This window comes from Oncorhynchus gorbuscha, linkage group LG13 (genome assembly GCF_021184085.1).
Source record: "Oncorhynchus gorbuscha isolate QuinsamMale2020 ecotype Even-year linkage group LG13, OgorEven_v1.0, whole genome shotgun sequence".
In the NCBI taxonomy this organism is placed as follows: Eukaryota; Metazoa; Chordata; class Actinopteri; order Salmoniformes; family Salmonidae; genus Oncorhynchus; species Oncorhynchus gorbuscha.
This window is the reverse complement of record NC_060185.1, coordinates 26,157,988-26,184,846: the sequence shown is the minus strand read 5'-3', so window position 1 is coordinate 26,184,846 and position 26,859 is coordinate 26,157,988. Positions and strand designations below refer to the sequence as shown.

Here is a 26,859-nt window from a genome sequence, read left to right as displayed (position 1 = left end):
GGGCGCGGCTGGGGATGCCGTTGCGAGGGTTGACACGTTTAAATGTTTTCCTCAGGTCGGCTGCAGTGAAGGAGAGTCCGCATGTTTTAGTTGCGGGCCGTGTCAGTAGCACTGTATTGTCCTCAAAGCGGGCAAAAAAGTTATTTAGTCTGCCTGGGAGCAAGACATCCTGGTCCGTGACTGGGCTGGTTTTCTTTTTGTAATCCGTGATTGACTGTAGACCCTGCCACCTACCTCTTGTGTCTGAGCAGTTGAATTGAGATTCTACTTTGTCTCTATACTGATGCTTAGCTTGTTTGATTGCCTTGCAGAGGGAATAGTTACACTGTTTGTATTCGGTCATGTTTCCGGTCACCTTGCCCTGATTAAAAGCAGTGGTTCGGGCTTTCAGTTTCACACGAATGCTGCCATCAATCCACGGTTTCTGGTTTGGGAATGTTTTAATCGTTGCTATGGGAACGACATCTTCAACGCACGCTAAAGCATCTGCAGACCAGTGAGGAGGAGGAAAGCCTATAAGACAAGAATTATCAGCTTGTTATATCAGACTTTATTGGCTTGCTAAATTAACTGCTTCTCCTGAAAATGTCCCTGATAAAGCTACACTCTTGGGGAAAAAAAGGTGCTATCGAGAACGAACATAAGTTATTCAGCTGTCCCCGTAAATAACTTTTTGAAGAACCCTTGTTGGTTCCAGGTAGAACCACCTTGTTGGTTCCAGGTAGAACCACCTTGTTGGTTCCAGGTAGAACCCTTTCCACAGAGGGTTCTACCTGGAACCCAAAAGGGTTACACTATGGGGACAGCTGAAGAACCATTTTGGAACCCTTTTTTCTAAGAGTATAATATTTTTTTTCTAATGCAATATCCATGTTACAGCCACAACATAATGATCATATAGTCAAGCATCTGAAGACTAGCAAGGAGGAGATAAGCCTGCTTTGGATGAGCAAGGGATAACAATAACTAGCTATATCAGATAAACATGTTCAGGAGAAGCAGGGAGAGAGCAAGCTAGTAGTAGTAACATTATTATTGGAAACCTCACATGTGCATGTATCTGTGTTTTATATTTTAAGCAATAAGGCAGCTCGGGATTTGTGGTATGTGGACAATATACCACGGCTTAGGGCTGTTCTTATGCAGGGCGCAACGCAGAGTGCCTGGATACAGCTCTTAGCCATGGTATATAACCCCCAAGGTGCCTTATTGCTATTAAAAAACGGGTTACCAACCTAATTACAACAGTCAACAAGTAGTATTGACTCATACCCAGGGTATACGGTCTGATATACCATGGCTTGCTATCTGTCTCATGATGTACCGATCATCAACATGAACAAGACTGAATTCTGTTGAATTGTCAACTGGTCTAAATTGTTGTTAGGATGAAGTTGCTGTTCAGAATGACATGTTTGACTGTTGATGTTCACAGGAATCTCAATGCTATGTTGAACGAGCGCCACGGGTGAAGGAGCGGGAGGAAAGCGGACAGCTTCATTCTACCAAACATACAATGTTTGCTTCATGAACAATTGTTACATCTGAAATAAATACATAATTATTTTAGTTTATTCTGTTTTTATGCTGGATGTGAGTAATTTAGCAGGTCTGTAGTATTGTTTTGAAACGTTCATTAAATATCTATTCAGTCAAAACTCACTTATTTTACGTTTGCTAAAATAATGTATGTTTTGTACTGTTACTTTTTACATTCTGAAACAGTCTCGTTAGTTTTGAGCTAGACTATGATCGGGGAAATGTCTTCTGTAAATGTCTACTACCCTTTTAAAATGTTGATGAATGAAATTAGCACCTTTTATAGTTTGTTGCTACTGTCTGATGAGGAAGTGGGCGATGTGTAATACATTGGAGGAGGATTAATGAGAAATCAGAACTTGGCAATGTCAGGGAATAAGTAGGATAAATGTACATCCTATTAATGGCAAAATAAACTGCAGAGGTAGCTTTAAGATAACATTAGATATGTGCATGTTATGTACTGCACAGACGGCTAGCCAGCTATTTTCAAAACATTGGATTACCAATTTGAGCGGTGACGTCTCAGTTTACACCACATTTTGACATGGAGGTATGTTTCCTAGAGATGAACGTACTTTGGTGCAAAAAGTGAAAATCCATGCCAGAACAACAGCAAAGAACCTTGTGAAGATGCTGGAGGAAACAGGTACAAAAGTATCTATATCCGCAGTAAAATGAGTCCTATATCGACATAACCTGAAAGGCCGCTCAGCAAGTAAGAAGCCACTGCTCCAAAACCGCCATAAAAAAGCCAGACTACGGTTTGCAACTGCACATGGGGACGAAGATTGTACTTTTTGGAGAAATGTACTCATCTGATGAAACACAAATAGAACTGTTTGGCCTTAATGACCATTGTTATGTTTGGAGGAAAAAGGGGGAGGCTTGCAAGCTGAAGAACACCATACCATCCGTGAAGCATGGGGGTGGCAGCATCATGTTGTGGGTGTCCTTTGCTGCAGGAGGGACTGGTGCACTTCACAAAATAGATGGCATCATGAGGAGGAAAATTGTGGATCTATTGAATCAACATCTTAAGACATCAGTCAGGAAGTTAAAGCTTGGACGCAAATGGGTCTTCCAAATGGACAATTACCCCAAGCATACTTCCAAAGTTGTGGCAAATTGGCTTACGGACAACAAAGTCAAGGTATTGGAGTGGCCATCAAAGCCCTGACCTCAATCCTATAGATAATTTGTGGGCAGAACTGAAAAGGCGTGTGCGAGCAAGGAGGCCTACAAATCTGACTCAGTTACACCAGCTCTGCCAGGAGGAATGGGCCAAAATTCACCCAACTTATTGTGGGAAGCTTGTGGAAGGCTACCCAAAATGTTTGACCCAAGATCAACAATATTACCTCAATTAGCCTGACTAACTGGTGCTCCCACACATCGGCTACTCTGACAATTTGCATTGTGTCCCGCCAAAGCTGGGACCAAAGTAATAAAGCCTACCATCAGTAACACACTACGCCGCCAGGGACTCAAATTCTTCAGTGCCAGACGTGTCCCCCTGCTTAAGCCAGTACATGTCCAGGCCCGTCTGAAGTTTGCTAGAGAGCATTTGGATGATCCAGAAGAAGATTGGGAGAATGTCATATGGTCAGATGAAACCAACATATAACTTTTTGGTAAAAACTCTACCCGTCATGTTTGGAGGAGAAAGAATGCTGAATTGCATCCAAAGAACACCATACCTACTGTGAAGCATGGGGGTGGAAACATCATGCTTTGGGGCTGTTTTTCTGCAAAGGGACCAGGACGACTGATCCGCGTAAAGGACAGAATGAATGGGGCCATGTATCGTGACATTTTGAGTGAAAACCTCCTTCCATCAGCAAGGGCATTGAAGATGAAACTTCTTTCAGCATGACAATGATCCCAAACACACCGCCCGGGCAACGAAGGAGTGGCTTCGTAAGAAGCATTTCAAGGTCCTGGAGTGGCCTAGCCAGTCTCCAGATCTCAACCCCATAGAAAATCTTTGGAGGGAGTTGAAAGTCCGTGTTGCCCAGCAACTGCCCCAAAACATCACTGCTCTAGAGGAGATCTGCATGGAGGAATGGGCCAAAATACCAGCAACAATGTGTGAAAACCTTGTGAAGACTTACAGAAAACGTTTGACCTCTGTCATTGCCAACAAAGGGTATATAACAAAGTATTGAGATAAACATTTGTTATTGACCAAATACTTATTTTCCACCATAATTTTCAAATAAATTCATTAAAAATCCTACAATGTGATTTTCTGGATTTTTTTTCTTCTCATTTTGTCTGTCATAGTTGAAGTGTACCTGAAAATTACAGGCCTCATCTTTTTAAGTGGGAGAACTTGCACAATTGGTGGCTGACTAAATACTTTTTTGCCCAACTGTACATACAGTGGCTTGAGGAAGTCTTCACCCCCTTGACATTTTTCCTATTTTGTTGCCTTATAACCTGGAGGGTTATTGTATCATTTGATTTACACAACATGCCTACCACTTTGAAGATGCAAAATGTTTTTTTTTGTGTGAAACAAACAAGACATATTATAAAGTCAATACTTTGTAGAGCCACCTTTTGCAGCAATTACAGCTGCAAGTCTCTTGGGGTATGTTTCTAGAATGTTGGCACATCTAGCCACTGGGATTTTTGCCCATTCTTCAAGGCAAAACTGCTCCAGCTCCTTCAAGTTGGATGGGTTCCGCTGGTATACAGCAATCTTTAAGTCATACCACAGATTCTCAATTGGATTGAGGTCTGGGCTTTGACTAGGCCATTCCAAGACATTTAAATGCTTCCTCTTAAACCACTCAAGTGTTGCTTCAGCAGTGTGCTTAGGGTCATTGTCCTGCTGGAAGGTGAACCTCCATACCAGTCTCAAATCTCTTGAAGACTGAAAAAAGGTTTCCCTCAAGAATTTCCCTGTATTTAGCGCGATCAAACATTCCATCAATTCTGACCACTATCCCAGTCCCTGCCGAGGAAAAACAAACCCACAGCATGATGTTGCCATCAGGATGCTTCACTGTGGGCATGGTGTTCTTGGGGTGATGCGAGGTGTTGGGTTTGCACCAGACATAGCTTTGACTTGATGGCCAAAAAGCTCCATTTTAGTCTCATCTAAGCAGAGTACCGTCTTCCATATGTTTGGGGAGTCTCCCACATGCCTTTTGGCGAACACCAAATGTGTGGAGCTTTGCAGCTCCTTCAGGGTTATCTTTGATCTCTTTGTTGCCTCTAATTAACGCCCTCCTTGCCTGGTCTTTGAGTTTTGGTGGGCGGCCTTCTCTTGGCAGGTTTGTTGTGGTGCCATATTCTTTCCATTTTTTTAATAATGGTTTTAATGGTGCTCCGTGGGATATTCAAAGTTTTGGATATTTTTTTATAACCCAACCATGATATGTACTTCTCCACAACTGTGTCCCTGACCTGTTTGGAGGACTCCTTGGTCTTCATGGTGCCGCTTTCTTCATGGTGCCACTTGCTTGGTGGTGCCCTTGCTTAATGGTGTTGCAGACTCTGGGGCCTTTCAGAACAGGTGTATATCTACATGACAGATCATGTGACACTTAGATTGCACACAGGTGGACTTTATTTAGCTAATTGTGTGACTTCTGAAGGTAATTGGTTACACCAGATCTTATTTAGGGGCTTCATAGCAAAAGGGGTGAATACATATGGGGGGGTGAATACATATGCACGCACCACTTTTACATTTTAATTTAATTTGACATTTTTTGAAACAAGTTGTTTTTTTCATTTCACTTCACCAATTTGGACTATTTTGTGTATGTCTATTACATGAAATCCAAATAAAAATACATTTAAATTACAGGTTGTAATGCAACAAAATAGGAAAAATGCCAAGGGGGTGAATACCTTTGCAAGGCACTGTATTACCTCAATTAGCCAGACTAACCGGTTACCCCGCACATTGACTCTGTACAGGCACCACCTATATATCACCTCGCTACTGTTATTTTCACTGTCATTTTACTGTTTTTATTTATTTACTTATCTATTGTTTACCTGATACCTATTTTCTTAAATTCCACTGTTGGTTAGGGCTTGTAAGTAAGCATTTCACTGTAAGGTGAAACACCTGTTGGTTAGGGCTTGTAAATAAGCATTTCACTGTAAGGTGAAACACCTGTTGTAATAGGCACCGTGATAAATAAACTTTGATTTGATTTGCAAGAGCGGATGTTTCACTGGCTGTTCACTGGTTTCAAACATAATGATTGATAGGCAACTTAAACTTCTTGAATTCCACCATTATTGGGTTCAAATACACATTTACATTTGTGAACAGCCATCCACAACAACCACAATCCGTAAAATGCAAATAGATAAAGGAGAGAGCAGCAGTGTGATGTAGATATCAATAATAAGTGATATCCGTTTCGCCGTAGACTACAGCACTGCTGTCATCTTCACCTCCAAGCGTTTATTCAAGTTGGATGATCTTTGGATGCCGACAGCAGTGGCACCATTGGAAGACTGTAGCCTACAAAAGCCTATTCCTGCTGTTTTCCCTCAATCCATAAACCATATTTGGTGTCAACCTTAGTGGTTTTGGACTTGTGGTCAGACTCACTCAGGTGGAACAAACTTGTGCCTTTTTTCAATGCTGATTTGAATGTCATTGAGAACAGAAGTGTCAAAGATTCATTTTTTTCACTAACATGCTCAAAGTAATCTAGTTTTTTAAGTATCTAATCTGATTACAATATTTAGTTACTGCTTTCTTTGTAATCTGTTACTCCCCAACCCTGATTGTCTCAATGCAGCCTTATAATGCTGTGAAAGGATCCTGGAACCCAAATGATTTGGGTCCCATCCTCCTTATAAAACATGTTTAGTTTCCAAAAGGTACTGCAATTGTCAACAAAAGTTACACCCATTGAGCTACAATAATCACATAGCCAGTTGTGAAGAGAAAGAATCCTGCTAAAGCGTTCAATGCCACGATTCGGAGAGGGCACAGGGCCAGATATGATGGGTCTTTTGTTAGTGTCTAGCAGAGAGTCAATCAGCTCTTTAAAATCCAGTTTCAAATGTTCAGAGCTACCCTTCATAATGTCATTAAAACCCACATGGACTACGATAGAATCGATGTCCATGTCCTGGCGTAGTATATTCGGGAGCAGCTTAGTAATGTAATTTACTCAAGCTCCGGGATAGGAAATGGTTTTTACACCAGGAACGGTCACATGTCAGCAAATCACTACTGTCTGAACACACACAAATCTTATTTGGTCACTTGTAACTTGCTGTTTGGACCATCAATATTCCAATACGGATTTTAAAAATGGAACTGATTTCAGCATTAAGGCCTGCAGTGTGAACAACCCTCCTGTAGGATTTCGCTCCAACCCCAGTAACTAACCTGGTTCAGTTTATCAACCAGCTAATTATTAGAATCAGGTGTGTTAGATTGGGGTTGGAGTGAAAACCTACAGGACAGTAGCTCTCCAGGAACAGGGTTGGAGAGCCCTGATTTAGAGGCAAAGCCAGTCTCACTCCAATGTTTCACATTTGAAATATTTAAAAAATAATTTTTAAAGGCACACATTATAAATATATATATCTTCAGATTTGTATAGAAAAGAGCATAGAGACTACTGGTAATGAACAAGGCTACATATGGAATTATCAGGCAATGTCCTCAGGGTACTTCTCATGATAGGTAATGTCAGGTCTGGCATTATATCACAAAATAATAATGATTTAAGAATTTGTCTAGCGCTACAAAAATGATGGCTAAAGCAATCAATGTGATTTCTAATGGCTTTCTACTGTGATTTATAACAAACAGGAACACATTTCTCCTTGAAGTCGATGGCACGGACCTCACTAATAATACATTTGCAAGTGAGATAATCTAACAGGCAGTGAAAGCAGTAAAACAAGTTAATGTCATTTTTATCATAGCAAGAAGAGATCAAAAAATACAAATGGTTTGGGTCAGAGGTGAGACAAAATGAAACAAGTGGCTAGGTCACCAAAGACCGTTGTGACCCACAGCACTAAACCATCACAGAGGTCAAACTGAGGTCTCCATCCACCTCCAGGATGTTGACCTGCTGGAGGAGGGTGTGGCGGTGTTTGTAGGTGCTCGTCTGATTCCCGTTGACCACTATCTTGTAGCACTGACCCTCACAGTAAATAGACAGCTGAAAAGACCAGACTAGCCTCATTAGTACTCAGTCTGATATAAAGAGAGAAACAAGCCAGCATCTTTAATGTCGATCATCTCTCTAATGAACATCATGCCACATTCTGAGTGACTATACCAGAAAGGAAATCATTATCAGGAAAGGGCTTAGCTAAACAGAAAGATAAGTGGTATGCTTGGTGCTGAAACAATAAATAATTATTCATCCTTGAAACTGAGATTGTATACAAGGTGCGTTGTGTGACGGCAGCCTTAGATAAAAGTGGATGGTTCCTGGTGGTTAGTTACCGTGAAGGCCTGGCCCCTGTGGAAGGGCATTCCACCAGAGCGCTCCTCCTTTCCCCACTGGTCTCTCAGCTTGCTGTTGCGTACCACTAGTGTCTCGTCAAATCGGGGGTTGAAGTGCAGCGCAATCCCAGAGTTGAACAGTAGGTTAATGTGGAACCTATAGGCAACGGGAAAACGATAAGTGTTGGGGGAAAACCATGACAGGAGAACTGCTATTGTTGCACCCTCTAGCATGTTTTGTAGGCCTACCTCTTTCTATTTTTTTTTTTTAAATGTACCTTTATTTAACTAGGCAAGTTAAGTTTCTAAGCCAAGGGCTCATTGGCACACTTGCAATACCATGGAAATGAGGTGAACTAGAATTGCCAAAGTTCTTTTATGCTTTTTAAAATTCAAATATATATAGGATTTTATATTGTAACTCCAGGGGAAGTGTATTTCTCACTGTTGTTCTCCTTTACTGTAAAGACAATAAGGCAGGATCAGACCTATTGGCATTGGGGTTAACCACTCCCTGGATGTTGATGGTGCGTCCAGAGTAGAGTCCTCCATCGATCATGTTCTTGTATGGAACAGCCTGGATGAAAAAGGAAGATTTGAATGAATCACTCATTATGACCAATAGACGTTGATGCGATAGAACTAACTAAATTTGCTCCGCAACACTACAGTACAAGAAAGTAGAAGATCATTTACAAAGAATGGTGGCTGTACATATGGAGGAGTGGCCTGTGACAAGCAACAGGAGAGGGGGATCTTGACAGCACGTTGATTACAGTACTACATTTCCCTGTAAACAGGTTACTGTATATTTAGTGTAACTCTGTCACAATCTGCTAAAGACAATGACAGGTTGTTACACTCACACAACGATACAGTCAGTGTACAGAAAGAGGAAGTAGATCACACTATACAAATATGATCTTTAGTGATCTTAAAATTCCCCATCACAGGAACTACGAAGCATCAGGACTACTAAGCATAAAACTTTGGGTTACGGTATGTAACCCCGGTTCAGTGAAGGAGATGAGGGAGACGTATCACTATGCGACACGCCTTCGTTTGTGGGTCATTGGTTGAAGCCTTATTCAATCACGCCTAACAGGCCAATATGAGCTTTGTGTGTGTACGCTCCTCGTGTCTATATAACATCCTGCACTGCTCTGGTTTCCTCAATCTAAGAACAAGTTGTGCAAGATGAGCAATCTGGTGAGATGTCTCCCTCATCTCCTTCAGAAAACCGGGATTGCATACCGTAACCCAAATTTCTCTTTCAGTCGACTCGGTTCAACAACTCACTATGGGACACTTGCAAAACACCCCGATTGCCAAAAGCCCGTTTCCTGAGAAGCCTGTTGTGGTTCATGGTAATGTATCTGATCCATACTACTCAGCTCCAGCACCAATGACTGTGAGTCCCCTCGGAGAGTTCATCAATGAGCTTGATGCCTTGATAAGCTCCTTTCCTGAGGACGGCTCACCTCTCACAGTTCTGGGCGACTTTAACCTCCCCACGTCTACCTTTGACTCATTCCTCTCTGCCTCCTTCTTTCCACTCCTCTCCTCTTTTGACCTCACCCTCTCACCTTCCCCCCCTACTCACAAGGCAGGCAATACGCTCGACCTCATCTTTACTAGATGCTGTTCTTCCACTAACCTCATTGCAACTCCCCTCCAAGTCTCCGACCACTACCTTGTATCCTTTTCCCTCTCGCTCTCATCCAACACTTCCCACACTGCCCCTACTCGGATGGTATCGCGCCGTCCCAACCTTCGCTCTCTCTCCCCCGCTACTCTCTCCTCTTCCATCCTATCATCTCTTCCCTCTGCTCAAACCTTCTCCAACCTATCTCCTGATTCTGCCTCCTCAACCCTCCTCTCCTCCCTTTCTGCATCCTTTGACTCTCTATGTCCCCTATCTTCCAGGCCGGCTCGGTCCTCCCCTCCCGCTCCGTGGCTTGACGACTCAATGCGAGCTCACAGAACAGGGCTCCGGAAGGCCGAGCGGAAATGGAGGAAAACTCGCCTCCCTGCGGACCTGGCATCCTTTCACTCCCTCCTCTCTACATTTTCCTCCTCTGTCTCTGCTGCTAAAGCCACTTTCTACCACTCTAAATTCCAAGCATCTGCCTCTAACCCTAGGAAGCTCTTTGCCACATTCTCCTCCCTCCTGAATCCTCCTCCCCCCCCTCCCTCTCTGCAGATGACTTCGTCAACCATTTTGAAAAGAAGATCGACGACATCCGATCCTCGTTTGCTAAGTCAAACAACACCGCTGGTTCTGCTCACACTGCCCTACCCTGTGCTCTGACCTCTTTCTCCCCTCTCTCTCCAGATGAAATCTTGCGTCTTGTGACGGCCGGCCGCCCAACAACCTGCCCGCTCGACCCTATCCCCTCCTCTCTTCTCCAGACCATTTCCGGAGACCTTCTCCCTTACCTCACCTCGCTCATCAACTTATCCCTGACCGCTGGCTACGTCCCTTCCGTCTTCAAGAGAGCGAGAGTTGCACCCCTTCTGAAAAAACCTACACTCGATCCCTCCGATGTCAACAACTACAGACCAGTATCCCTTCTTTCTTTTCTCTCCAAAACTCTTGAACGTGCCGTCCTTGGTCAGCTCTCCCGCTATCTCTCTCAGAATGACCTTCTTGATCCAAATCAGTCAGGTTTCAAGACTAGTCATTCAACTGAGACTGCTCTTCTCTGTATCACGGAGGCGCTCCGCACCGCTAAAGCTAACTCTCTCTCCTCTGCTCTCATCCTTCTAGACCTATCGGCTGCCTTCGATACTGTGAACCATCAGATCCTCCTCTCCACCCTCTCCGAGTTGGGCATCTCCGGCGCGGCCCACGCTTGGATTGCGTCCTACCTGATAGGTCGCTCCTACCAGGTGGCGTGGCGAGAATCTGTCTCCTCACCACGCGCTCTCACCACTGGTGTCCCCCAGGGCTCTGTTCTAGGCCCTCTCCTATTCTCGCTATACACCAAGTCACTTGGCTCTGTCATAACCTCACATGGTCTCTCCTATCATTGCTATGCAGACGACACACAATTAATCTTCTCCTTTCCCCCTTCTGATGACCAGGTGGCGAATCGCATCTCTGCATGTCTGGCAGACATATCAGTGTGGATGACGGATCACCACCTCAAGCTGAACTTCGGCAAGACGGAGCTGCTCTTCCTCCCGGGGAAGGACTGCCCGTTCCATGATCTCGCCATCACGGTTGACAACTCCATTGTGTCCTCCTCCCAGAGCGCTAAGAACCTTGGCGTGATCCTGGACAACAAACTGTCGTTCTCAACTAACATCAAGGCGGTGGCCCGTTCCTGTAGGTTCATGCTCTACAACATCCGCAGAGTACGACCCTGCCTCACACAGGAAGCGGCGCAGGTCCTAATCCAGGCACTTGTCATCTCCCGTCTGGATTACTGCAACTCGCTGTTGGCTGGGCTCCCTGCCTGTGCCATTAAACCCCTACAACTCATCCAGAACGCCGCAGCCCGTCTAGTGTTCAACCTTCCCAAGTTCTCTCACGTCACCCCGCTCCTCCGCTCTCTCCACTGGCTTCCAGTTGAAGCTCGCATCCGCTACAAGACCATGGTGCTTGCCTACGGAGCTGTGAGGGGAACGGCACCTCAGTACCTCCAGGCTCTGATCAGGCCCTACACCCAAATAAGGGCACTGCGTTCATCCACCTCTGGCCTGCTCGCCTCCCTACCACTGAGGAAGTACAGTTCCCACTCAGCTCAGTCAAAACTGTTCGCTGCTCTGGCTCCCCAATGGTGGAACAAACTCCCTCACGACGCCAGGACAGCGGAGTCAATCACCACCTTCCGGAGACACCTGAAACCCCACCTCTTTAAGGAACACCTAGGATAGGATAAAGTAATCCTTCTCACCCCCCCTTAAAATATTTAGATGCACTATTGTAAAGTGGTTGTTCCACTGGATGTCATAAGGTGAATGCACCAATTTGTAAGTCGCTCTGGATAAGAGCGTCTGCTAAATGACTTAAATGTAAATGTAAATGACTTAAATAGTGCCAGGGAGGGTGCAGTAATGACTAGCCCAACTAGCCGGAGATGCCTCTGAACAGTGCCCATGACTGGCAATTCCTCTAGTGGAATGTCTCCGGACACGCAGTGGAGACTGCAATCCTGGATAACTGTATGCCTTGGCGATAGCCTCCATTACCCAATGGAAGAGGCGTTGTTTGGACCAAGCCCTGCCCTGAGTGGGGTGGCAAAGCAAACAAACAGTTGGTCACAATTCTGGAATGGCCTAGTCCTGTCAATGTAGATGCACCGTGTGCCCACCAGACACAACGTGTTAAGATGCCGCTGCTCTGGAGAAGAGAAAGGCTGAGGGTGGAAGGGAAAGAGGTCAGTGGCTTAACTACGATAGGTCATGTGAATGACCTTAGGAATGACCCCTTGGGAAAAATACGTTTAGAAACCTCTTGGTGCAGACTCCGATCCAAAGAGATATTGCGATATCTATATCTCAACACATGCCATCAGCAAACCTTATTGAATATTCTTTTCATGATTTCGAGCCACCTGTCTCTGTGAATGAGTAACTTCCCTCCTCCTTGCAGTCGTGCAATACGGTAGTTGCCCTTCAGTGGACTTCCACCTCAAACAAATGGCAAAAAAATAAATAGTCATGCCTTGCCATGTGTAGGTTGAACTACAATAAAACTAGTAAAATGCTCTAATCATGTGTTCCGGTAGGATAATATTTCAGAATGAATCAGTAGGATAACTGGTCCCCTTGAGTACCAGTAGCAATGCCAGCAACATTTAGTCCAGCTACAATCAGTAAGAAGGTTAGTTACCTAACAAATCAAATTACCCTTGACAACAGCGACATAGTAGTTATGTAACGATTGTGAAATGGCTAGCTAGTTAGCGGTGGTGCGCGCTAATAGCGTTTCAATCAGTGACGTCACTTGCTCTGAGACCTTGAAGTAGTGGTTCCCCTCTGCAAGGGCAGAGGGGTAACTTTTGTGGAGCGATGGGTAACGATGCTTCTTGGGTGTCAGTTGTTGATGTGTGCAGAGGGTCCCTGGTTCAGCCCTGGTATGGGTGAGGGGACGGAGTAAAGTTATACTGTTACATTGATGCTGTTGACCCGGATCACTTGTTGCTGCAGAAAAGGAGGAGGTCAAAAGAGGGGTGAGTGTAACAGATGTGAAATGGCTGGCTAGTTAGCGGTGGTGCGCGCTAATAGCGTTTCAATCGGTGACGTCACTCACTTTGAGACCTTGAAGTAGTGGTTCCCCTTGCTCTGCAAGGGCCGCGGCTTTTGTGGAGTGATGGGTAACGATGCTTCGTGGGTGTCAGTTGTTGATGTGTGCAGAGGGTTCCTGGTTCAAGCCCGGGTATGGGCGAGGGGATGGACTAACGTTATACTGTTACAGTTAGGAGTCACTCAGAGTACAACACGGGTAAGGGAATCTCCAGAGCACTCTTCCAATGGTTAACACAAAATAAAAGTAAAAATAAAAATAAAATAAGTCATGAACCATGATCACACCACGTACGACTGGACCAATACTTAAAGAGTACTTCTGTCGTGAGGTTAGCTCCTCCGTGGATAACATAGCTATGAAATAGACTTCTTCATACCTATTGCCACATACCTATCGCCACTATAATAGTGGAAGATGCAGTGACTTGTAGTAAAACCACTACAGACTCAGTCAACACCAATTCTGACTGATCTCCAGGCATTGACCTGAAAATTACCTGATTACATCAGACTCATTCTGAACAAGTTGTAATCTGTCATGATACTTGGTTTTCTTCCCTTGACATGCGCGCTTGCGTAAGCATAAACACACATGTACAATGGAACATCCAATTAGGATTTATGCTAGGATCACTTAAGGGTCCGAGCACAATACCAGCCTTAGTAAAGTTAAACATTTACTTTGAGGCATTTGACTCTACTGCTACAGTACTCACAAGTTTTCTTCCCAGAAGTCCATAGGTCATCCCTGTAGACTGCCAAAACTAGTGACATGACATTAGAGACAATGCCATGATAGAGTCATTTTGCCAGGACATTGGACGTATATAGAATACAGTCCAATTAGGTGATTTTTGGTGTGAGAACTATATTTTGTATATCTTTTGTTTATGCTTTCATTCCTTTTTGGTTCAGTTCCTTTGACACTTAGGAAGCGATACAACCATCACTTACACGAAACCCAAACCAGCTGCACGCGTGTGCCATCGTGCATACATTTATTTTGTCCCCCTACACCAAACGCGATCACGAAACACAGGTTAAAATATCAAAGCAAACTCTGAACCAATTACATTCATTTGGGGACAGGTCGAAAAGCATTAAACATTTATGGCAATTTACCTGGTTAGCTTGCACTTGCTAGCTAATTTGTCCTATTTAGCTAGCTTGCAGTTGCTAGCTAATTTGTCCTCGGAGATAAACATTGAGTTGTCATTTTACCTGAAATGCACAAGGTCCTCTACTCCGACAATTAATCCACACATAATACGGTCAACCGAATTGTTTCTAGTCATCTCTCCCCCTTCCAGGCCTTTTAACTTATATGGTATATTGGCATCTAAACGTTCATAGTATTACCACGACGACCGGCAACACAGTTTGTCTTTCAATCATTCACGTGGGTATAACCAATGAGGAGATGGCACGTGGGTACCTGCTTCTTTAAACCAATGAGGAGATGGGAAAGGCAGGACCTGCAGCGCGATCTGACTTCTATTTTAGCCCTTGGCAACACAGACGCTCGTTGAGTGCAACTGAATAACAGATTTCTAAATGTATTTTGCAACACACGGTGTAGTCAGGAGTGCCACAATGCCGTTCATTGGGGAATGAATGTAATTATACATATTTTGTGAGAGTGTGTGCGTTGTTAACATCTGCCTAAGTTACTGCCCAGAGACGAGTCCGGGAACGGGATGGGCATCCCCTGCCCATACTTGTGGTACTTTGCAGCTTCCAGGAAACCTACCAAGGTAATCCACTAGAGGGGGACCGCAACGGCAATCACCAACCGGACTTCTCTCTCTCTCTCTCTCTGACATTTAAGGGACGGGTATGACGAGTGTCCTAACCCTTTCATTTGGTGACCTCAAAGAGGACAGGAAACACCATAACTAAATCTCTGAATGTGTACATATCTCAATTATGGGGTTTGAATCTAATTCTTGTATAAAATTAACTAATAAAGATGAAACTGTTTGTGGAATGATGTAATGTGATGGTAAACCTTTAATGTGAGCGAACTGTATTCCCTTTCAAGTTTAACTAAGTCATTGGCCCACCCCCCTGAGCACAGACATGATCTGGCGTCATAGAACCTCCTTTTCTATTGTTACAAATAAAAAACCCTCCTGAGGAAATCCTCTTCAGACCACGCGTACCACGGTGGATACTGAGGGTGGAAAGATTTGAGTTGAGACTAAGCAAACCCACAGAATGAGCTGTGAATGCGAATAGTTTTGAATTCCTAACCATACCACGTGGAGCATTGGCTACATGGCTGGAAAGTGTTCAACTCTGAGACTATCGATCCCTACAGAATAAGAGCAAATCTTCGATGCTAATTACTAGTCTGCAGCTAGAAATTATGTCAACCCGGGATGCGAAGACAGACAACCACCGAAACATCTATTCTATGAAAACCTTTCTGAATGGTACTCTGAAGTAGCCATTCTAACCACGAAAGATCTTCAGCAAAGCAGAGAGAGACGATGATGAAATGATTCTCCGCAGACGGACGATTCCAACAGAAATCACGACGACACACTAGGCGTAAATATATATTGATTGCAATTATTCCCGAATGAGTGAGCGTTCATGTGCAAAGGATTAGCATTTCAATTCATATAATTATCAACTGTGTTGTGTTTCCATTTGTCTTTCCCGCCTGTTCTCAGTCCACAACCACTTCCCCTTGTCCACCAAGCCGTCATATCGGCTTAGCCCACTAGGGAATCTTCCCTATCTTTTGTTAGTAACCATATCTACTGTTGTCTGTGTATGCATTTCTGTGATTATTTAGTTAGTTAGTAAATAAATGATTAAGACAATTGGTGTATATATGATTCATAGTAAAGGCTGTGTTCGTGCAGATAACCAACAATTTACGACATTTGGAATGAGACTCGTGAGGTAAAGAATAATTAATTAATTAGAAGACTAATTCATCAGATATTAAAATATCTGAAGAGTTATATTAGGAAAATTATAACTTTGTAATCTGAAGATTTATCTTGCTGCCCCGACTTCCTAGTTAATTACATTTGCATGATTAGTTTAATCACGTAATAATAATTACAGAGAATTGATTTGATAAAATAAGTCTTCACTTTTAATGATGCCAAAAACACAACACCTCTCATGAGGAGGAGACCAAGCAAAACTGCCACAATCAGGCTCATCCAGTATGTGACTGATGTTGCCGGGTAAAACACAAGAGGCAGTGGCGAAAAGCCATCAAAATATTTTCTGCTGGATCGGTAAGAGCAAGCTTTTGGCACGATTCATCCTGAAGCCTAGAGCGAGCATGTGCAACAACAGCTAGGCTGTGTGCTCCACTGCCTGAGCCAGAGTGTCCATCGGTGGGGCAAGGGACAGATCGAATGGTAAGGTGGAATATTCGTAGGCTATGCACTCAAAGGTGAACCTTAGATATCTCATGTGTGAAGGTAACTAGCTACAATTGCAATGGGACTAGCTAAAATTTGTGGGAACCTGCTATTGGTGAGATGTTAAAGCAGTGGAGCTAAATAGCCAACAACGCATATTGTGTGTAGGCCAGGCAACAGGTCTACTGTAGCTAGACAACAATAAAAAACACTGCTAACAAGCTAACTGAGGTAACTTCACTCTGTTATTAAGTGAAGATGAAGTTAGCAGAATTCCTGAAAATAAGCCATTTAACACTTTGTGTTGGGGTGGTAACCCACACCAAAAGGAACAGTTAAGTTGAGAGCTAGTTTTCTGAATGAAGCTGCTTTAAGGCTAGTAACCAGATAGTAACCAAATAGACTCATGAAGACACAAATAATGAGGAAACCAGAGCAGTGCAGGGTGTTATAAAAACACTTGAGGCGTACACCCACAAAGCTCTGATTAGGCTGTTAGGCGTGATTTGAATAATGCTTACACCAATGACCCACAAAATAAGGATGTCCCATAGTGAGATGTCTAAACCAGTTGACTGAAAGATAACTAAAATCTAGAGACTCTGAAAGACAGTGAAAGGAATACAAATCACAAAATGGAGAAAAGAAAATGTTAATGAGTCCGATAACCAAGAAGTGGTTGGCCAATAAATTATCATTATTGATTCAGATCCAGATTAACTCACTGGTTGTGCGGGAAATCCTGGATAAGGGAATCCTGGTTGCCCCGGAAATCCCGGACAAGAAGGGAATCCTGGTTGCCCCGGAAATCCCGGACAAGAAGGGAATCCTGGTTGCCCCGGAAATCCTGGATAAGAAGGGAATCCTGGTTGCGCCGGAAATCCCGGGTAAGAAGGGAATCCTGGTTGCCCCGGAAATCCTGGCTGTGCAGGAATGATGGGCTGAAGGACATGAAATCACTTTAAATCAGTTGAACTGTCTTCAAATTCTCTGTCCATCGAATTAATATGTTAGGTACTACTCACCGCAGGGTTCTGGAAGACGATGGAGGTCAACTCCACTTTCCCATCGGCTGAGATGGTGTCCACTGAGTAAAACGGGATTCGGTGCTTGAAGGTCATGAAATGGTTCCCATTCACTTTCAACTGAAGACAGAGAACAGAGAACGACCATGAGCAGAGTCATTATGGACCCGAGGACAGTGAGTGAGAGAACAGGTGTCACTCACAACTATTCAAGTTATTTCCCAACCCATGAATTGAAATCCATTTGAACTCCTAAACAGACTAGAATAAATTGAGTCACACTGTAAAATAGAATACATAACATATAATTTCAAGAAAACAAGAGTGAAACCCCATGGGTTCCCGAGTGGCGCAGCCGTCAAAGGCACTGCATCTCAGTGCTAGAGGCGTCACTACAGACCCCTGTTCGGTTCCAGGGTGTATCACAACCGGCCGCCATTGGGAGTCCCATAGGGCGGCACACAATTGGCCCAGCATTGTCCGGGTTAGGGTTTGGCCGGGGTAGGCTGTCATTCTAAATAAGAATTTGTTCTTAATTGACTTGCCTAGTTAAATAAAGGTTAAAGAAAAAAGAAAAAAGATTGAGTCACTGACTTCATTGAAATCATGTGGGAGCTCTGTAAGCATAATATTTTACAGTCATTTATATAAAACAGGAAATGATATATTTTACAATGACAGACTGAAAAGGTTGTTGTGTAGTCAGAATGTACAGATGTAGGTTCTTAATTTGATCACTCTTTCGTTGAGGAGACTTTTCCTGTCAACAGGAAATGCTAACCTTTTGTGTATTCAAGGTTTAAAAAGGCTTTTTCCCCCTTTAAAACAAAAAATGTATCAACCCCATTAATTATAATCCATATAATAATCAACATTTCCTGTGGCTGCAGGATTATTTTCCTGCTGTAACAATCTGGCTCAAATTAAGATCCTACATCTGTATCTTCCATTTGCTACATTTGCGGAGGGTTTAGGTGACCTGGAAGAAGTCCCTCTGGACAGTTATCTCGAGGCTGAAGCTGGAGCCATGTTGGAAGGGGGAATGCTGCTTCCGCTCCTCTGTCCCCCATCTGGATTGCTGCAAGGTGTTGGTCACCACATATCCAGGGTGACTGTCATAGCGTGGATTGAAGTGAAGGGCAATGTCTGCCCCTGCCCTAGAACCACACTGCAAATTCACATGGAACCTGAGAAAGAGAAAGTGAGATCGAGAGAGATCATGTGCTTCCGGATATGTTAAACAGTTCTCGGAACACATTTGAATCTGAGACAACTGATAAGGAAATGTATTATCAAACCTTATATTGGTGAGTGGTGACCCACCTGTCTGCCCCATGGTGAACTCTCCCAGTGATAGTGATGGTCTTCCCCTCCTGAAGCCCACCTTGGATAGAGCCGGTGAAAGGGAGACTCTGGGACAATAAACAGAATCATTAACGACAAACTCAATTGAATAAGAATGGATAAAATGAAAACTATTATGTAGACTAGAGGCCATTGACTCACCTCTTTACTACATCCACTATTACTGCTTGTGTGATCATGTTTAATAGGCCTACATAACGGAATACGCGAGACATTCACTGTAGCCTAATAACATACATGTTACATTTGCACAATAGCATAGCATGAATTGATACTATGAATGTCTAGCTATGCATATATTGATTTTAGAATTAAATCTGTGAACTGAAAAAAGCAGACTATAACTGGGAAAATAATGTACAGTATATTACTGAGAAGCGGATGGGAGAGCATTTTGATTACCAGATTTGACCGTAAACACACGCACAACTCTCCCGAAGTTAAACATGAAGAACATCTACATTTTAAATACACAACACAATAAATCACAAAACAAATGGTTGTAATAAACGTACCGGATTATAAAAAGGTTCCTGGTTATAAAATGCCATTTGTCCAAATCTCACTGTAAATCGAAACGTCTTCTCAGTTGCTTAACGCTCTCTTCTCATTAATGATATGGTGGTTTCAGAAATGTGTAGTTTCGTTTTTTCGTGCATTGAAGGGGTGGGAGGAGGAAGTAAGTAACAATGTAGCCCAGTTTACAATTCCCGTACATTGTTTTTTCCCCTAACGAATACCTTTGTCGAAATATGCTGCTGTCGCGAAATATCGGTCTTGCCTTCATCGGTAGGCCTAGTCAAGAGACGAAGCGGGCGATAGATTTTTATGCTTTTTCAATCATTACCCTGCAATAACTCAGTCAAGTGATGTTGTCAGGAAGTTGATTCAGAATTGGACAGTTTGCTGTGTATAGAGGTCAGTTTGTCTCCATGCACACACACGCAATCTAACGTCACATGTATAATGTAATAACAATGGCACATTTTTTATTTCTAATTCCATAACCGAATTAATTGCCCGATTATCACTTCAACCCAAGACAACCCATTGTAGGCTACCACTGTCCTTTAGACACTTCCATTTGTCTCTCCTGGAATCGGTGAGGATATTTCTAATGTTGGTGTTTTAGTAATAATACCAGAAATACACACATTCATTCATTGTATTTGTTTCAAAATGTTCTAGAAGAGAAATAACGATGTACTACGTTTGTACTGACATTTTGCACATACTGTATACTCCATGACACAGTTTTTGATGTAATCCTGCATATCAGTAGCAGAAGTGTATTGAGACCACCAGAATACCACCATAGTGTAGGTTATTATGGGAGTCATGAACATGTCTGTTCTCTGCATCATCCTCCCTCTCCTGGGAACTGGTGAGTCAGTGACACCCAATCATCCTCTCTCTCCTGGGAACTGGTGAGTCAGTGACACCCAATCATCCTCTCTCTCCTGGGAACTGGTGAGTCAGTGACACCCAATCATCCTCTCTTCTGGGGACTGGTGAGTCAGTGACACCCAATCATCCTCTCTCTCCTGGGAACTGGTGAGTCAGTGACACCCAATCATCCTCTCTTCTGGGAACTGGTGAGTCAGTGACACCCATATTTGAGGTCAACGTTTTGAATCCCGGATTGCCCCTTTAAATCAAACCAAACACTTGGAAATAAATCAACTGTATAAATGGTGTCTAGTGGGAATTGTGTGCTTGTAATTTAGCTGCTTAAATCCTTAATGTAAAGCGATACCCTTTTCATCTAACTGACCATCCATTCAAACTGTTCTCAGCATTCCAAAACAAAACACAGAACCAAATGACGTGAGTTTAGTTTTATCATCTTTCACTGAGGAAACCAGAAACTCTTTCAGAGTGTAGCCACAATCTGTACAAAAATATACATTCTTATGACATAAAAAACACCAACCCATCTTTAAGTAATGTACAATTTGTTTACACAGTGTTGAGGGAAAAATAGGTTTTTAAAGCTCTACATAATTAGATGTGAAGTACCTATAATGTAACGTGCAATGTAATATAAAGACTTTGTACACATAATAAAATAAATGTTATCTGTACATTAAATAAAACAATTCTATATACGTATATTTATATAGATTGGATACATTTATCTTTGTGTTGTTATCACTGCTACCATTCAATCACTACAGTCTTTCACAGGGTTAACCTCTGGATGTCCAGCACATTACATTCATCTACCAACCAAACAAGCATGCACACATGTCCCTATACACACACATACAGGGCATGCTGACACAGGCACACAAAGAGTGCACAAGAGGCAAATCAACATTTGACATTAAACCTCATAGTATTACTTCCTCTTGCATACTGAAGGCTAGAACCTAAGTTGTAGGGTGAGAGAGAGAAAAAGAGAGAGAAAGGGGAAAAGAGAGAAGAGAGTAGCGCGAGAGAGTACAGAGCGAACGTGAGAGAGAGAGAGAAACTTTAAAGAAAGCAAGCGGTTAGACTAGACTGTTTGCATTAGCCACTACTAGTACCAAAATGTCAATACATGAACTGCAGTAAGGCAAACTAACAAACAACCCAGGCAGTGCATTATGGTACATTTAGCAAGTTGACAAAGATGCATTACTCTATATATTGGTTAATCTATTGGCTGCGATACCAGTTGATGTCATTATGCAAGGTCGTCCATTCCTCTGAATTCCTCTGAATCTAATACCAAACAGGCTATTCCTTAGAATTGATAAGCACAAGTTGCCACTGAGAGATGTGTTATTTGTATATGTAGGGGCAGCGAGACTGCAGGCCCTTACTGCAATGGTCCCGCAGGCAATGATGATGAACCCAGGGCCTTCACACAGAGAGCAAGGAGAGAAGAAGAAAGTAGGATGGAATAGATCAAGGAGAGGAGTGGAGGAGGGAAGATCCAATCGGAGAAGATGTTCACGGAGGAGGGGGTTTGAGGGGGTTGGCAGTTAAGAGGAGGTGGAGAAGGAGGAGGGGTCCAAGGGAGACAGGGAGGGTGAGGTGGAGCAGGAACAGGTGGAGTCAGTCAGTGGTGATCCAGGAGAGAGCAGCAGCGCCCAGAGAGGGAGGGAGGGAGACCCAAACAGAGATGTCAAGAGAGAGAGGTATGACAAATATTCACAGAAAGGGGGACACAGGAGAGGTGGGACACTCAAGCCTCCAATCACTGCCCACAGAGATGGACAGCATAGAGACTGGGAGAGGGGTAGGGGGTGGTGCTATTATAAAGTATACTCTCTTTGAAACATGGACAGATTTAGGGAATCAAAACAATCAGCTCTGAAATGAACAGTCACAAACCAAACCATTTCAACGGGCTATTTCACCTTTTGTCCTGTTCAACCTTTACTTAAAAATGATCACATTTCTATATTTGAGCTAAAATTACCTATTGAAGACAACTGTATATAAAGCTGGTGATTTGTATCACAGTCATCCCTTTTAATTATTTAAATCAAAGGGCTTACAAAAAAACATACAGTAGGCCCAGGTTTATCGGAGGGCTACACCTCTCCACCATAAACACATTCTTATTTACACACTCATACAAACACCCCATGTTCTCCCGGCTCCATCCAATGTGACATCACTGGATGGAGAGGGATCAACAGGTACATTGTGAGCCATGAGGGAACCCAACGCATTCAGAAGTGGCATCCCCATAGACATAGGAGAAGTATTCTAAATATATACAGAGTGTATATACAGTATATCTCAAATGGGATTCTGGTCTTTAGGATACATACTCGGCTGACTTCCAGAAGTGTCCTGGGTGGGAGAGCCTGCGGTTGAGCTTCGGCAGCTTCTCCAGCATGTCAGTCAGCTGGGTGAAGGAGGGACGCTCTTTTGGCTTGAAGGACCAACAGGTAGACAGTATCTCCTACAGTACAGGGGGGGGGTATTTATCTCATCCTACATCCATCATTATAGCTGTACACACAACGTAGATGTATAGCTGGGACCGAGAGATTGAAAAACAACTCAAGGCCATCAGACTGCTAAACAGCAATCACTAACTCAGAGAGGCTGCTGCCTACATTGAGACCCAATCACTGCACTTGAATAAATGGATCACTAGACTCTTACGCAATGCCACTTCAAATAATGCCACTCTAATAATGTTTACATATATATACTGTATTTTATACCATCTACTGCACCTTGCCTATGCCGCACGGCCATCACTCATCCATCTACTTATATGTACATATTCTCATTCACCCCTTTAGATGTGTGTGCATTAGGTAGTTGTTGGGGAATTGTTAGATTACTTGTTAGATATTACTGCACTGTCAGAACTAGATGCACAAGCATTTCGCCACACTCTCATTAACATCTGCTAACCATGTGTATGTGACTAATAACATTTGATTTGATAACCCATTCAAAGGTTTTGGCTCTGGTAGTACGATGTCAGTCTGTTTTAATGATATCACTGGCACACTGAGAATAATATTGTTTGGTTTATTATCATGTCAATACAGTACACTAAGCTTCCCAGAGGACATCACACTGTCACAAACTGCTCTTTGACCTTACCGTGACCTCCTTGCCCAGGCTGACCTTTGCCAGGACCTTCTTGATGCCCTCTCCGCTGCCCACCTGCCAGATGGTGGCCTCTGCTGGCTGGTTGGTGAGTGGCCAGCCACGGGCCTGCAGCTCGTACCAAATGGTACTGGGGGTGAAATATACTGTATGGTTAGCCCCTCAGTGTTAACCCTGTATACAAACAGCATACACACATTCATTTCATGGGGAGCCACATTTCAACCGATTTATGTATATATCCCCCAAAAATCCAATGTTGTTTGTTTTGAGCTACATTTTCTAAAAGCATTCAGATGTCCTATATTTAAGTAAATGCAGTATTATTATTATTATGTCAAGATATAAGACGGCCGGAAATGATGTGCACCCAAAGGCGTAGACGTCTGCAGCGTTGGAGAAAGGCAGGCGGTCCTCATGGTTCCCAGTACCCATCCTGCGGACGATCTCAGGGGCCAGGTAGTAGATCCAGCCATGAGGGAGCCTTAGTTCGTTCTCTCGCCTGGACAGACACACAAACAGATACCCACAGATGGACAAACGTACACATTGATCTTTCAAAAGGTATAGAAGTATGCTTCTCAGAGTGTTCAACTTTTTACAGTGTTTTTTTGCTTACCTCTTGTGGTACTCTTGTACCACTCCGGACATTCCAAAAAGACCAAAGTCTGTGATTACCACTTTGTTTGTGTCATAGAACACATTCTTGGACTTCAGGTCCTTGTGAACGATTCCTTTAGCATGAAGGTAGCCCATACCCTGAGGAAGAGGTCAGAGTTTGGTTACTTTCAGTGAAAGGAAGAGTAGGCTGCTTACAATGTACTTACAATTTTTTTTTTTACCTTTATTTAACTAGGCAAGTCAGTTAAGAACAAATTCTTATTTTCAATGACGGCCTAGGAACAGTGGGTTAACTGCCTGTTCAGGGGCAGAACGGCAGATTTGTACCTTGTCAGCTCGGGGGTTTGAACTTGCAACCTTCCGGTTACTAGTCCAACCACTAGGCTACCCTGCCGCCCCAATTAAAGAGAAGTTGAGTAATACCACACCTTAACAATTTCCTGAGAAATCTGCCTTGTCTTGTTGATGTCTAGTGTGTTCTTGGCATCTCTTACAACTGAGAATAGTGTCTGACCTTTGCAGAAACTGAGAGAAAACAAGAGGAAATGTCAGGGGGGAAAGGGAGTGATAACTGGATCATCTAGTTTCTCAAAACAAATCCTTTCCTGGTTTCCTCATTTGTTAAACCAATACACATTTAATACTTCTCATAGATTGATTCAAGGGTTCCAGCTTTTCCCTGCTCAACTCCCTTACCATCCCCACCTCCCTTTCCCACTTCCCTCCCCCTAACCTGGTGATGATGGCGAGGTGTGGCGGGGCCATGCAGGCCCCCATGAAGAGGACCACGTTCTCGTGGCGGGTCTGCCTGTAGTTCATCACCTCCTTCTTAAACAGCTTCAGGTGGTCCTGGTTATTACCATCTATCTCTAGCAGCCGGATGGCCACCTCTCCATGCCAGCGCCCCTTATGCACCTTCCCCCAACGGCCCTGGAATAGGGAGGTACAGTATGGGCACGGTGTTATTAGCTACCCTGAAGCATATTTTCTTATCTTCCTTTTCAAGGAACTCTAATTGACTCTATTGGGTACTTTTTCCACCACTGCTACTACCCTCTGTGTAGATACACTCGATGCCTGCCTGCATGCAATATATAGCAAGCCATGGCCACGTGACTCACTGTATGTAAAAGCGAACCGTCAACGAGGTGGTGTACCTAATAAACTGACCACTGAGTGTACAGTACCAGTCAAAAGTTGACACACCTACTCATTCCAGGGTTTTTCTTTATTTTTTATATTTTCTACATTGTATAATAAAAAGTGACGACATCAAAACTAAATCATAACAAATCATGTAGTAACCAAAAAAAGTGTTAAAACAAACCAAATATATTTTAGATTAAGATTCTTCAAAGTAGCGACCCTTTGCCTTGATGACAGCTTTGCACACTTTTGCCATTCTCTCAACCAGCTAAACCTGGAATGCTTTTCTGACAGTCTTGAAGGAGTTCCCACATATGCTGAGCACTTGTTGGCTGCTTTTCCTTCGCTCTGCGGTCCAACTCATCCCAAACCATCTCAATTCAGTTAAGGTCGGGTGATTGTGGAGGCCAGGTCATCGAATGCGGCATTCCATCACTCTCATTCTTGGTCAAATAGCCCTTACACAGCCTGGAGGTGTTGAGTCATTGTCCTGTTGAAAAACAAATGATAGTCCCACTAAGCCCAAACCAGATGAGATGGCATATTGCTGGTAGCCATGCTGGTTAAGTGTGCCTTGAATTCTAAATAAATCACAGAAAGTGTCACCAGCAAAACACCACCAGACCATTACACCTCCTCCATGCTTCACAGTGGGAACTACACATGCGGAGATCATCCATTCACCTACACTGCATCTCACAAAGACACGGTGGTTGGATCCAAAAATATCAAATTTGGACTCCAGACCAAAGGACAGATTTCCACCGGTCCAATGTCCAATGCTCGTGTTTCTTGACCCAAGCAAGTCTCTTCTTATTATTGGTGTCCTTTAGTAGTGGTTTCTTTGCACAATTCGACCATGAAGGACTGATTCACACAGTCTCCTCTGAACAGTCTGTGAAATATTTATTTGGGCTGAAATTTCTGAGGCTGGTAACCCTAATGAACTTATCCTCTGTGGTGGTCCTCATGACTGCCAGTTTCATCATAGCGCTTGATGGTTTTTGCAACTGCACTTGAAGAAACGTTGAAAGTTCTTGAAATTTTCCAAATTTACTGACCTTCAACACTTTTTTGGTTACTACATGATTCCATATGTGTTATTTCATCGTTTGGTGCTGTCACTATTATTCTTCAATGAGAAAATAGTCAAATTAAAGAAATACCCTTGAATGAGTAGGTGTGTCCAACATTTTGACAGGTACTGTATATTTAACACTATGTAAAGGTGTAGTCATTCACCTTGCCAATGAGCTCCCCCAGCTCCAGCTGCTCGTAGGGGATGTCCCACTCCTGCAGGTACACGCTGGTCTGGCTGGCCTTACGGGAGATGGGTCCCCTCCATCGGCCCCCGGCCATCTTGCCCCGGTAGCTGGGCAGCTCCTCTAACTCGTCCCCATCACACTCTCCGTTTGTGTGGCCCTTCTCTCTGCTCTCCCTGCTACCATTTCTCTCATCCTCCTCTCCTAGGTATTCCTCCTCTTCTGCCTCCTCTTCC

General features: G+C 43.4%; 1 protein-coding gene and 1 pseudogene across 3 annotated transcripts; both read right to left on the bottom strand.

Annotated features, from left to right (window-relative positions):
- Positions 1 to 7,435: 7,435 nt before the first annotated feature.
- Positions 7,436 to 19,867, bottom strand: LOC123992635 (galectin-9-like). 3 transcript variants are annotated; one of them, XM_046293939.1, is made up of 9 exons: positions 19,544 to 19,867; positions 19,170 to 19,218; positions 18,962 to 19,075; positions 18,643 to 18,850; positions 17,664 to 17,783; positions 17,364 to 17,579; positions 8,482 to 8,570; positions 7,994 to 8,150; positions 7,436 to 7,703 (listed from the first exon to the last, which is right to left on the bottom strand). In XM_046293939.1, the coding sequence occupies exons 2-9, from the start codon at positions 19,205 to 19,207 to the stop codon at positions 7,557 to 7,559; spliced, it is 1,089 nt and encodes a 362-aa protein (XP_046149895.1). In that variant the 5' UTR covers positions 19,208 to 19,218; positions 19,544 to 19,867; the 3' UTR covers positions 7,436 to 7,556. The 3 variants fall into 3 exon arrangements, with proteins under 3 accessions (XP_046149895.1, XP_046149897.1, XP_046149896.1); XM_046293941.1 differs by lacking the exon at positions 19,170 to 19,218 and having other exon boundaries at positions 19,544 to 19,859; XM_046293940.1 differs by lacking the exon at positions 19,170 to 19,218 and having other exon boundaries at positions 18,987 to 19,075; positions 19,544 to 19,857.
- Positions 19,868 to 20,851: 984 nt separating this feature from the next.
- LOC123992634 overlaps positions 20,852 to 26,859 on the bottom strand; it is a 28,430-nt pseudogene continuing 22,422 nt past the window's right edge.